At 40.3% G+C, this 13,029-nt stretch overlaps 2 protein-coding genes across 2 annotated transcripts in view; both read right to left on the bottom strand.

Moving 5' to 3' along the window:
* Window positions 1-472: 472 nt before the first annotated feature.
* Window positions 473-2,819, bottom strand: LOC107567213 (cysteine protease ATG4D-like). The gene is made up of 4 exons (XM_016252854.1): window positions 2,701-2,819; window positions 1,855-2,155; window positions 808-891; window positions 473-735 (listed from the first exon to the last, which is right to left on the bottom strand). The coding sequence occupies exons 2-4, from the start codon at window positions 2,045-2,047 to the stop codon at window positions 473-475; spliced, it is 540 nt and encodes a 179-aa protein (XP_016108340.1). The 5' UTR covers window positions 2,048-2,155; window positions 2,701-2,819.
* Window positions 2,820-5,580: 2,761 nt separating this feature from the next.
* The window catches only part of LOC107567212 (microtubule-associated serine/threonine-protein kinase 1-like), a 46,161-nt gene continuing 38,712 nt past the window's right edge, over window positions 5,581-13,029 (bottom strand). Inside the window, exons 28-37 of the mRNA XM_016252853.1 lie at window positions 12,196-12,318; window positions 12,006-12,115; window positions 11,745-11,899; window positions 10,988-11,232; window positions 10,645-10,854; window positions 9,768-9,997; window positions 9,557-9,679; window positions 9,338-9,474; window positions 9,062-9,249; window positions 5,581-8,055 (exon numbers count right to left, since the gene is read on the bottom strand). Of these exons, the coding sequence (XP_016108339.1) occupies window positions 6,521-8,055; window positions 9,062-9,249; window positions 9,338-9,474; window positions 9,557-9,679; window positions 9,768-9,997; window positions 10,645-10,854; window positions 10,988-11,232; window positions 11,745-11,899; window positions 12,006-12,115; window positions 12,196-12,318 (3,056 nt within the window). The 3' untranslated portion in view covers window positions 5,581-6,520. The remainder of the gene's footprint in view (window positions 8,056-9,061; window positions 9,250-9,337; window positions 9,475-9,556; window positions 9,680-9,767; window positions 9,998-10,644; window positions 10,855-10,987; window positions 11,233-11,744; window positions 11,900-12,005; window positions 12,116-12,195; window positions 12,319-13,029) is intronic.

Genomic DNA, 13,029 nt, shown 5'->3' with positions numbered 1-13,029 from the left:
TATATATATATATATACACACTTTACACACACACACGCCATATTTATGAAAAATTTTATTTGAATACATTGTTATATGAAAACGCTGAATCCAATAATATTTTTTTATATGGTAATATATCAATAAAATAAAACAAAAACACAAAGAAAATAAAGAAAAAAGGGGAAAATGTCAAAACAAAATATTAAACAGGCTTTACACATTTTTAAAATGTGGTCAGAAAAGCCGAATTTTTTTATTTTTTTTTTAAACAAACATTTAAAATTTCTTCTGAAGTTTCTTTCAAAAAAGGGATATATCTATTAAAAAATATGTTTTAAAAAAGTACTAAAGTTCTTTTTTTTTTTTACAAACTATTACAATTTCTTCCAGGTCAAAAATGGTCTTTTGTCCTGATATGTATTATTATAGTCTTTATACAGACATGTTCCAAGTTCAGTCAGACCAATATTAATTAATCCCATACTAAACCCTATGAAACATTTTGAAAATTCAGAATGTCTCGCAGCTTAAAAAGGTCTGAATGCATTATAGGGTTAAGTCCATGCATTGTGTTTGTACCCGCGGGCATCATGTGCAGCATTAGTCCGTGAGCTAACAGCATCTGTGCGCTGCGGAGCATGCAGCCCCATCCCGCGTCAGAAGTGAGGGCCGAGCCGTCCAGCAGCGGGAAACCTCTCCTGTAGGTCATCCACAGCAGAGAGGAGGACACCCGCCGGAAACTCTCCCGCTCTCCTGGGAGAAAAAAAACACAAGCTTACAGTGAAAGCACGACACAGCGACCCCTCACTCACCTGTCCTGCTTACCGCTGTAGCTCAGCTGATAGGACTGTCCCAGCAGACACACGGGGCTGCTCATACTGAGACGCGGCTTGCTCTTCAGAGACCAGCCTGCACAGAAACAGTGTGTCAAGATGACAGATTCATGTTGACAATGTGTGCAGTAGAGCCTGACTTCAAAATGTGGGTTCAGTGAAACGAGTCGTTTAGAGAGGGAGGAAGGTCAAGGTCAAAACTGTAGAACTATCAAACGACTACAAATCTATCAGCTATCATTTGATATAAAAAATATACACTACAGTTCAAAATTTTGGAAGAAATTAATACTTTTCTTCATCAGGGACACATTAAATTGATTAAATGTGACAGTAAATACACTTCAAATGTCGCAAAATATTTGTATTTCAAATAAATGCTATTCTACTGAACTTTCTATTCATCAAATAATCCTGGAAAATAAAATATAGCAGTTTCCACTTTCCACAAAAATATTCAGCAGCAAATCATCATATTAGAATGATTTCTGAAAGATCATGTGACACTGAAGACTGGAGTAATGAAGCTGAAAACTCAGCTTTGATCACAGCTGTAAATGACATTTTACAATATATTCACATAGCAAACTGTTATTTTTATAATGATATTTCACAGTTTTTGTTTGTTTGTTTTTACTGTATTTCTGATCCTATAAATGCAGCCTTGGTGAGCAGAAGAGTCTTCTTTAAACATTTGAGAAATATGACTGACCCCAAACTTAATAACAAGTTATTTAAATAAATCAATAGCTATATTCAGTAAGGATGCACTGCATTGATAAAAAAGTTACATTATAGATGTAACATGTCTAATGTTACAAAATATTTCTATTTCAAATAAATGCTCCTTCTTTTCAACTTTCTATTCATCAAAGAATCCTGAGACCTAAAACATCAAATGGATTCTGGATGGAACTGTTTTCAACATAACTGTATAACTGATGATAATAAAATGTTTCTCGAGTACTTAAATTGGAAGAAATAAAAATGTTAAGACACCAAAAAAATTACGTTTTTATGAAAAACTGATCACACACACCTCCATATCTGAGATTATTCCACGCTGAAATGAGTTTTGTTTTGAGTTTGGTCCTGTCCCTTGACTCCTGGACGTGTCCGTCGACGGCTGTGCCCAGATCCAGCAGGCCCGGGTTCGACAGGTTGACCACCTCAAACGACGCGAGGTCATCTGTGGCCTCCATCCCGCTGTCAAACTCATCACTCACATCCATGATCCGAGGGATACTGTTACCATGACGTCCGGAGTCCCTGCTGTCCAATCAGAGGAGGGATGCGAGCCGCTCTGGCTCTTCTGGACGTTGGTACAGGTACCAGTGAAGCTGTGGGACAGTGAAATAAAGGCTAATGTGTCACCAGAGGTAGCCACAGCTCTTTAGAGAGAAATACTGAGCCATGTGACACCCATGTGACTGAAGGAATCTTACAAATGTGTCAAAGGCAAATGTTAAGCCACATTATGACCAAACTCCTATCAAGACACTACAATAATAAAAGTCTTAGATAACTATTACGTGTTTATGCATTAAATACACGTGATGATTTCATTTTAAAGACGGCATTGTGGCACTACTATGGTAAACTAATGGGAGGTTATGGTACTCTGAGATTTACCATGGTACTGAATGTACACGGCACAGCGTAGTACATACTGTGGTATTGGTACCATGTTCAAATGTACGATATCTCGTGTAATTATTTTCGAGAAATACAGTTAATTTCAGGTGTGAGAGTGAGTTTATACGTTTGTTGTTGCCTGAGGTTTGTTGATGCGGAAATCCTGTGTAGATTCACCTCTCGGATAAAAAGACGGGTTACTTTCCGCCACGAAGGCGACTATATTTGAATGACGTGGTAAAATACTTACCTTCAAGGCTGCTTTAACTGTCATGACATTGTGAATATCGCAATATTTCAGCTGGAAACTTTCCGCAGTAAGTTACAAACACACCACGACGCCACTGCCTCGAGTTCACTGCCTGACTGTAGCTCCGCCCCTTTCCTCCTTCACTCAGCAACGGAGCTGGTATCTGTCCTCTGATTGGCTGTCTGGTTCCTCAGCGCTCTCTGATTGGCCAAATGGGTGACTATGTAAGTAGGACTGGGAATGTCCTCATAAGTATTAGCTAGAATCATCATAGCTGGGTTTAATCATGTCCTCCTGACTACCAGGAAAAAACTGCTTTGTGAATTTAGTATATTGTCATTACATTGTTTAGAGCATAAGAAAAAATTTGAAATATACAATTTTGGAAAAATGATATTTTATTCATATGTTATGCCATGTCCTCTGTAGAAGACATCGGGACTTTAAGAAATAAAAAGACACGAATAGACATGAAAAGGCAAAAACAGTGAGATTTTTGCTTTAATCACAAATCAATTTTCTGTTTTTTTATACCAAACTTTATATAAAGACGATTCTCAACTATGTTATGAAAGATTTTTTTTATTTTTGATTTCTTCATGCAAAATGTGTGTAAAATGGCCATAAACAAGTTTTTCCATTATATAAAATGTATCAATAAACTGTATCTAATTTGCATATCAATGTTTTCGGGGCAAATAAGTACAATAATGAGAGCAATAATTAGCAAGGTTTTCATAATAATATCTAATATTTAATAGGAATATTGATACATAATTTTTTCTCTGTTAATTTGTAGTGTCTCCCAAAATGTGTAATAAACATGCTTTAAGTCCTGGTGTCCTCTAAAGTGGACATGTATGAAATCGATGTCCTGTTTCATAACAGAAGCTCATATTTTGATTTGAAACCCCATAACATTTTCCTGAGATGTTGATTTATGACAATTTGAAAATTAGTCAGATTTAAATGATAATTACAAAATAGTATCATATTTCCATAAGGGTGTTACACTTGATCACTAAATTAATGTCAGTCGTTTTTAAAGACCAAAGAGAAGAAGTGGTCAAGGTGAAACATCCAATCATTTAGTGTCTCTGAAAAGCCCTGAATGGGCTCTGTACAGGACATCCCAACTCTATAATCTTGACATTGTTAGTCCCTAATCCTGCTAACCAATATTTAATGTATCATTTAAACATTTATCTACAAACACACGCAAGAGGACAGGTAACACAAAACAAACAATCGGCTTAATTATTATTACTGCACTTTATTATTATTTTTTTTAATTGCATTAGTTTATGACATTGCCTGAGGTGAGAAATCATTAAAAAAAACTGTAAATACACAATGATATAAGAAGTGAATATACAAACAAACAAACAAACAAATCACAGGTAAAACAGTTTGAGGAAGATTTATGCAAAGCAGCAGTTTTTAATAATCAAACAGGGTGAACATCTTTCAAATAAAGTTATAAACAAATAAATAAATACAAAGAGATAAATCAATAAAGTGCATTCTGTAACACTGCTTGTACTCATTGTGTGAGTAACGGTGTCTCAGGCAAACGCTATGCCTACAGAATCTAAACACAGACGGAAACTGACACGATCTATCCTACATACACACACTTCACAGCACAGATCAATCGGAAAACACAATAAGGGCATATACACCCTACCCAAATATTATTAAACTTATAAAAGATGACATCCTCATAAAAAGTACTGTGGCGTTACCATGGTACAATGATGGTACCTGATATATACAATGGATCATAGATACCACTCAATCATTAACATATCCATGTATGTTCAAGGTATATGTCTAAAAAATTGTATTATCATGCTACAATATCTATAAAAAAAAAACATGATAATACCAAAGAAAATTATCGGGCTAATATATTTGGGTAAAGTGTAAAGTCCTCTACTGGCAGAAGACAGTAAATCATGGATCAAGGATCAGCTGATTTGGAAGAAAATCATTGCATTAATGTGGCACCAAACACTCCTAAGACATCACTAGATTCACTACACAGTACACACGGAGTCTCCAAAGGACGTTCACACAAACGTGAGAGTGACCATGTAATTTAAAGTGTAAACAGATTGGATCAGTTCCACATGTAACATGAAGCCCCTTCCAGGACATCGTTGCATCTCTCGCAGACCACTAGACATGTCAACCTACTACGTAATAAATTCCTATAAAAGTTGGACACAATGTAGCAAAAGTGAATTAAAAGCCCTGAATGGATTAAAATGAAACACATCTACACATGTACCACCTCACACTTCACAAACTCTTCTGCATATACTAAGGAATAACTCAGGCTTCGTCAGATTTGTAAGAATTCAAGTGTATAATCCACAGTGCATTTACTGGCCTATAATATATATAATCGAACACGATGACATTATAGTGACCCATTTTCTTCATAGAGTTCATCTAATAATCTCAATATAATTTCTTAGCAATGCCATTCTTGAGGTTTTCCCTCCAGTCTCAAGAGTGGCAAATTAAAACTAATATACACTCTCCTTGCTTCTTTCCAAAGATATTAAAATTCATCCACATAAAAGTCAACATGAAACGACATCTGCAACCCAATTTACTTCCATAACGGTCATGCTTTCAAATCTATGTTTATATGCTATTACTGCCATTTTGCTAATTGGCATTACATTACTCCACTAACTAGTTGACAAAAAGGCTGCATTTTCCTACTACTAGTAGTAGTATATTTTTATTTAATGCCAAGTCAGCATCTTAGGCTATTTTCATGGCAAAAAAATACAAGTATATCAAATACAATAAAAACCAGCAAACAAACAAACACAAGTTATATTACACAATATTTTTTACATTAACATTCTAAAACTTTTTTCTGGCAAAATTACACTAAATAACTCTTTAAGTGAGTTCACGTCATAAAAGAGTTTTCTACATACATTAAAAGCTGGACCGTCCAATAAAATACGTTTGACAGAAAGGGGAATCTTGCAAAACATGCATTGAGTAGGGTCTTCACCTTTAAGCAAAAATGCAGGAGTCAGTCTTGTATTGCATTTTCCTACTAAGTAGCTATTTGACTACAGACCTTAGTGAGGGTGTATGCAGATTAAATAACATAGCAATCCATTAAGAAGTAAATTGATTTCATGTTGACTTTTGCTGGGCATTTCCAGTGCAAATGTAATTAAGACAGCAGAAACAAGCACTTATACACATGGTTCTGTCCTTGTGCAACAATCATTTCCCTTTTCCACCAGTGTAACCCTCCCAAACCTCTAGTTAGGCATTCTGTTGCCTCAAGTATAGCGCTACTGTTGGCAGTTTAACAGTATAGCTGAGGTACTGAACTGAGATCATTTAGATCTATGTTGTCGGTCACTAGGTAGACACTTTAACTACCTCTCCTTTCTAAATCTGACAAACTGATTGGTTGATATGGTGATGAATGACATATCATGCCCTCTACAGGCCGGGCAGGAATGATTGGATGTGCAGTGTTCACTAGCATTAGGTCTTTCATTTTTCATATCTTATTATTTAGACTCTTCTATTGACAATATACATGTAACATGCATCTAGAGAGACATACTGGTTTATTCTACGTCCACAAATGATGGTGCATATATTCTTATGGCATATGTACAAACAGACATATTTGAAGCACCTTTACTTGTTTACGTTTTTTGTTTATATCTTGGTTTGATGGCTGTAGAGTCTTTTGAATAGACTGCATTTGGACAATTACAGGGAACGCATCCCATTTAAAGTTCCGAACAGAATATTCCCGTTAAGAATATTACAAATGCTTGGAAGAGCTCTTCGATGATTTTTCAGGCTTTGATGATCCAGGACCGGGCCACGTTCCCGTCAACCCGCGGCGACTCACAGACGAAGTCTCAGACTTTCCCAATGTGGCTGCTCGTTTGTCCTCGTTGGTTTTGGAGCTGTCCTTGGCCTTCCCACCATCCTGAGAGCCCAACTTCATCGGCCCGAGCACGGTTTTAGCCACACTGGTGAGCTGCGTCACGAAGCTGGACCTGTCACCAGGAGATACGGCACGTGATTTGCTTGTGCAAGGCGACCTGGTGGTTGAAGACGGAGAGGCTGGGGACTCTTCAGCCGCTTCCAGGCGACATCTTTCCTCTTGAGGGCCTCTGGTTGACCCCGATGGAGTTTGAACCCATTCTTCAATAGTTTTGGACTTGACAGGAACTGCTGCTGAGACTTTCATTGCACCAGCGGAACTAGGTCCAGTCCCCTCAATGGTTAGAGGTTCTTTACCTGACTTGCTTGCCTCTGGAGCCATTGTCTGTGCAGTTTTCTCTTTCACTGGAATCTTTCCCATGTCTTTGCCATTTTCCAGCCCTTTAGGACCATTGGTTTGAAGGCTATGGTGTTTGAGTTCCTGTGTTCCAGAGCTCTGGACAACTGGCGTTCGTTCTGGGACCTTGGGACCAGATCCCATTGCATAAAGTGATTCGCTCTTTCCCGCATTCCTGGCTGCCTCGTTCCCTGTCGAGACGACTTGAGAAGACTCAGATTTGGAGGCTACTTTCTCCTTCTGAGGTGGCTCACCAAACTGGGTTGAGGATTTAAGATCCAAAGTGGTTGCTACTGGTTGGGTTTTTGATGCAGTCCTTAAAACGGCATCACTTGAGTCAGGCTGCTTCACTTTCCCCTCGGACTCTCTTCCCGCTATCGAGTCCTGTCTCCCGAGCTGCCTCAACGGACTCATTGTGAGTTGAGCGGGTGTGTGTGTTGGCATCTGGTCGGGTGGAGAGGGCGGAGCCCCGGGTGTGTTCTCGCCCTCGATCTCCATCAGGCTTTGGAGGGCATATTCACAGTGGAACGACTCCCGGCGGTATTCGGCATGCACAACCTCCAAACCATGCTTCCTCATGGACACGCAAAGCCCTCCTTTTCGGTCCGAGCCCACGGAAGAAGTGGAGGATGGAAATGAAGGCGGAGGGGGCGGGCCGAGCTTCTCGGCTGATTGCACCCTTTGGAGGAGAGGCGAACGGGGCGGTTCTGCGCTCTTGGGCCGGGGGCGTGTGATTGGAGGAGAGGCGTGGAGCTTGGCGGGGAAGGCCTGAGTAGTGTTGGAGCTGCCGACAGTGTGCCCAGCGATGGGTGGCGGGGAAGACGAAGTAGGGGATGGCGTGTGGGCCAGCGGAGACAGAGGAATGTTCCCGACGGATTTGCAGCGAGCAGAACGGTACTGCCGGTGGAGTTTGGGCGAAAGGCCGTAAAGAGAGCTCGGCCGCATGTGCTGAGATGTCGCAGGCGAGTTTGGCGTGCTGGACGCCGGTGAGCTGCTCTGAGACGAGGTGCCTGAGAGGACAAGGACAGAACGGGTCAGAACCTCAAAGAAACATGAAAAGGGCACACAATCAGTCAAAAAACCCAACACTGACTGAAGCCAAATATCAAAGGCTAATTTAGGTCATTTCAACGCACGTCTGCTGGAAAGGAAAGAGGGACCACACGTGACAGAAATGTTATCTTCAGTAGCTCAAATGTCACTCAAGTACATGCTATGAGGCAGAAAGTTTTAATTAAAACTCAATGTTACACATATATTTTTGTTCTCTAGAAAGGTGTTATTTTGTAACCAGACATTTGTGCATGTCTATAACTAGCATAAAACTATTGAAATTGTTCAGCTACTTGAAAACTTAGGCCCGAATCATACTTATGTCATGCATTATATGTATATGAATATATACATGAACAAATGCTTCTAGCAACACACTTGGCCTTCAGAGACACTGGATTCTGTGAGGCACATAATGAGTGATATTCATGTACGCTTGGCATTCTCAGCACGGTTGCAAGGGTTGTAATAATTACAAACACTAAACAGTAACTCTGTCGCCACCTTGAGTACTGTACTGCTATGATGCATTTTAAATATATAAAACAAGACTATACTGTTTTGCACCTGCATCTGCATACATGCACAGTCTCAGTCAGTTAGGCTTAACTGAGTAAAATGCAAGTAAACACATAATAAATAACACATATAATAAATAATAGATTTATATACAAATATTATTAACATTTTGGACAAGATCAAATATATTTCTTGTTTTATTTACACATTAAAAAAACACAATTTATATAAAATAATATTGTTTAATTATTTATTTAGTTGTTTATTAATAATATTGTTGAATATATAATTTAGCATTGGCATTTAATTGGAAAACGCTGGTCTATAAATATTCATTTACTAAAAGTGTAAACAAGCATAAATGACACCACCAAATCAGCCAATGAGATTCCACATCTGACAGGCATTTTTAATAGATCATAAAGCAGTGGGAGGAGCTCTGACCGAGGTAGGCGGAGTCTGGAGGAGAGCGGTACGTCTGCGTGGGCGAGCGAGCAGACAGGTTGTGTGTCGGCGATCCAGGCAGACTGTCTCCAGACGAGAGAGAACGATTCAGAGAGGACAGACTACGACTGGTGTGAAGAAAGTTGGACTGTTTCGTGATCTTACGAAAGAGAGAGCTGCGCTTCTTACTGCAGACAGAGAAAGAGTAAAGCACATGAGTAAAGCATTTACATAGATGATATCTATATTTATGTGAAGTTATTCATTTTTTCTGACCTCTCTTGTCCATCTTTTGCGGCTGACTTCTTGTTGCGTCTGGCCATCTTGGCTCTGTAGCTAAGCTTCCTTGCTGGTCCGATCTTTATGGACGTGTTTTCGAATGGAGTGGTCGTTACTGTTACTTTGCTGTCACTCTGAAAATTCAGTGAACCGTGTTAAATTTGTTTAGTAATATCTCTAGAAAGTAGCAGTCAGATGTGTTTGTGATGCCCGTACCTTCAGAATGAGCTCCACCACCTCTGTGTGCACCAATCCGTGCACAGACTCCCCATTCACATGGGTGATGAGGTCGCCAGCACAAAGCCCTGCCTCCTGGGCCGGCCCACCACACTCAACATGCTGTGATTGGACAAAAGCAATGTCAATCATCACATGTAACACATTCTTTAGCTATAAATGAGAAGAATGTTCCAGAATGTGTCCATACCCAGACCATGTGATGTACGCTGTAGACGTTACTGTCACCCATGTAGACTCTGATGGCGCGCAAGGTGAAGCCATACTTCTTTCCAGAGCGATGGATGGTGATTGGTGAGCGCAGGACATTGACGGTAGGTGAGTAGTCACGACTGGGAGATGAGTCACGAGACGAGGGATTGGAGGAGATGGAGCGAGGAGACATGGGACTGGCTAGTGGTGACGTACCATGCTGCTCAACTATGAAACCAAACATCATAATATTACAAAAGATCACGTCAATGCCACGCATATTGAAATGCTTGATAATGTTTGACTAGAAACAATTCTTCAATTAATGTACAAATTATGTACAATTAATGTTGTTTTTATTATACATTAAACATAAACTACGATTTTATAGAGCGTATACACAAATAATACAAAAACTAAAAAAGAAAACCGTTTTTTTTATTATCGGTTGATGGCATTTATAGTGTATATACTATAGTGTATGAAAAGTAGTGTTTCAATTTTGTGAGTTGTTGACATTTTTAAACTTAAAATACACTTACAGAGACTTACTATACACTAAGTATTTATTTCTTAAAAATCTGCATGAAAAAATATATAAGAATTCTTAAAAAAAAATTGATTTAGTATTTATTAGGGCTGGGACAATAAATCGGTGCATCGCGATTCGTGGATCGATTCTGAGAGTTTCCGAAGGCATCGCGATTCTCTCTTGAATCGATTCTGAGCTTATTTTTTAACAGCAGATGGCGCTCTAGGCTAGTTTTTAACCGCACAATGCAGAATAATTTCTCGATTCGAATAATTTAATGTTGAAGTGCTGTGATTTTTTTTGGTTGTTGTTAATTATAATAATAATAATGAAATCGTCTCACCTGCAGGTATGATGACAGACAGGGCCGTGGCAGAGGCTGACTTTATGACTTTGGTTCCAGAGCGAGTCGCGCTACGTTTCTCGCTGTCGGTCGGAATCTGATGATGTCGTGCTCTTCGTAAGACGAGGTCACTTCCGATGCGAGGCCCAAACGAGTCTGGCATGTGCAGAGGAACCGCGGGAGTGGCATCAGCAGGCCGCAGGAGTTTATCTGAGAAACAGGAAGATAAAGCATAAAATGTGAGACATCACTGGGCAGGCACAATGAGCGATTGACACCCAGGAACACAACAGTAAAATGTATGAAAGTATTCTATTTATGTTTATTGCGAAAACCAAATAACCTCCAGGAGGTCCCACTGATGCCGTATAACTGGACTCCACCAGTCCGGAGCAGACGGGCACGCTGGCGCCCTCTAGTGACGAGCCCCTGGTTTTGATGGGTGTTTGACGTGTGTTTGCGTCACCGTCTCCCTCTAGTGGAGAAGCGAAGCGGTGCGTGTCCATCAGCGCTGAGAAACGCCGGCGCGCCCCGGGAGGACTGGAGTCTGATTCAATGAAAGACGATTCTGAACAAGACAAACGCTTCCTACAGAGACAGCAGGACAAATAGAGGGGTTTACTGAAGATTAGGTGTCTCTCTAATCAAAATTAGATGTTTATATTTTCTCGAGACATTGTGAGGTGCTAGAAAGGGTGGTTGCTAGGGTGTTTTTGGTGTATGCTATGCGGTCCTGGGTAATTTTAAACATTTCTAGGTGGTTTCTAAGGTGTTCTGAACGGATGCTATGGCATTGCTAGGTGGTTACTAGGGTGTTTTTAGTATATGCAGTTGGTAGGCAGTTCTGAGTGGTTATAAATGTGTGACTTCGTGCTTGCTAGGTGTTTTCCAAGGTGTTCTGAAAGGGTTGCTAGGGAGTGGTTTTAAATGTGATACTATGTGGTTTTCTAAGGTTTTCTAAGTGGTTGCTAGGCCGCTTTTAGTGCATGTAGTGCAGTTAGGCAGTACTGGGTGGTTTTAAATGTGCTACTTTGTTGTTGTTATGTGGTTTCTAGGCTACTCTGGGAGGTTGTTATGTTGTTGCCCTCTGTCTTTCTTACATCTCAGGGGATCCGGTTCTCCAGGTCTTGTCTCGGAGGGTCAGGCTGCCTAGACTTTCTCTCTTACTGCGATCTTTTCTGTGAGCTTTGGGCTCTCGACGGGTCACCACAGGCTTGTGCTCCAGCTGGAACAGATGCTCCATGCTGCTGTACACCTGTGATTCAGATGCACTAGATGAATCGTTGAATGGGCTACATTACCCATAATCCTTGCGATTGTGTAAACGGCAGAATCATTCTCATGAGACAGAGAGGTCTAACCTTGCTGAAGCGTGGCGAGCAAGAGGAGAAGTGGTGAATCTCCACTGGCTCATCGTCATTGGTGTCGTCCTCATCGTACGAGTGAACGTGATGATACCGCTCTGATCGCGCTGAAAAAGACGGATGAGTTACTCACTAACGCACACTAACAGACGACAGCACAAACACACACTATCTGTCCGTCACTCACTGTCGAAGTAGCTGGTGTCCTCCTCCGACTCCAGATGAGGGATGAACTCGGCTTTCTGTCGGAGCAAACTGCTCCAGTCCAGATCACAGAAGAACGAATGCTGCTTCACCTCGAACGCTCCACCTGCGCACAAACACATGACTTCAATCAGCGCGTGCAGAACATATGGCTTTACTAAAACAATAAACCATGTGAGGTGACGACAGCAATATGATAAAAGACAATCAATATTTAGTAAATTATCAAATGAACTACTAATAATAGTAATCATTAAAAACAGATTCTGAGTGGTTGCTAGGGTTTTTTTTTGCATGCTATGCAGTTGTTGGGGATTCTGAGTGGTTTCAAACCTGCTATAGGTTTCTTGGTGGTTTCTAAGGTGTCTTGAGCGGTTGCTATGCTGTTGCTAGGGTGTTTTAATGCATGTTGTGCAGTAAGTGCTTCTGAATGGTTTCAACTACTTACTACTATGTGGTTGCTAGGTGGTTTCATATGTGTTCTAAGTGGTTGAAAGGCTGTTGCTAGGTTTTTTTTAATGCATGCTATGCAGTAAGTGCTTCTGAATGGCTTTACTACTTACTACTATGTGGTTGCTAGGTGGTTTCTAAGGTGTCTTGAGTGGTTGCTAGGCTGTTGCTACGGTGTTTTAATGCATGTTGTGCAGTAAGTGCTTCTGAATGGTTTTACTACTTACTACTATGTGGTTGCTAGGTGGTTTCATATGTGTTCAAAGTGGTTGCAAGGCTGTTGCTAGTTTTTTTTTAATGCATGCTATGCAGTAAGTGCTTCTGAATGGTTTTACTACTTACTACTATGTGGTTGCTAGGTGGTTTC

The sequence above is a fragment of the Sinocyclocheilus grahami genome, unplaced genomic scaffold, assembly GCF_001515645.1.
Source record: "Sinocyclocheilus grahami isolate Dianchi unplaced genomic scaffold, SAMN03320097.WGS_v1.1 scaffold1135.1, whole genome shotgun sequence".
NCBI classification, from domain to species: Eukaryota; Metazoa; Chordata; class Actinopteri; order Cypriniformes; family Cyprinidae; genus Sinocyclocheilus; species Sinocyclocheilus grahami.
Note: the sequence above shows the minus strand (reverse complement) of the source record. Positions and strands in the feature narration are given on the sequence as shown.

Excerpts from the sequence above, each read along its gene's own strand:
- LOC107567213 (XM_016252854.1), bottom strand. The coding sequence starts at position 2,047 with ATGGATGTGAGTGATGAGTTTGACAGCGGGATGGAGGCCACAGATGAC. Across the intron at positions 892-1,854 it reads GAATAATCTCAGATATGGAG|GCTGGTCTCTGAAGAGCAAG; the intron begins GTGTGTGTGATC and ends GTTTCTGTGCAG. Across the intron at positions 736-807 it reads CTATCAGCTGAGCTACAGCG|GAGAGCGGGAGAGTTTCCGG; the intron begins GTAAGCAGGACA and ends TTTTTCTCCCAG.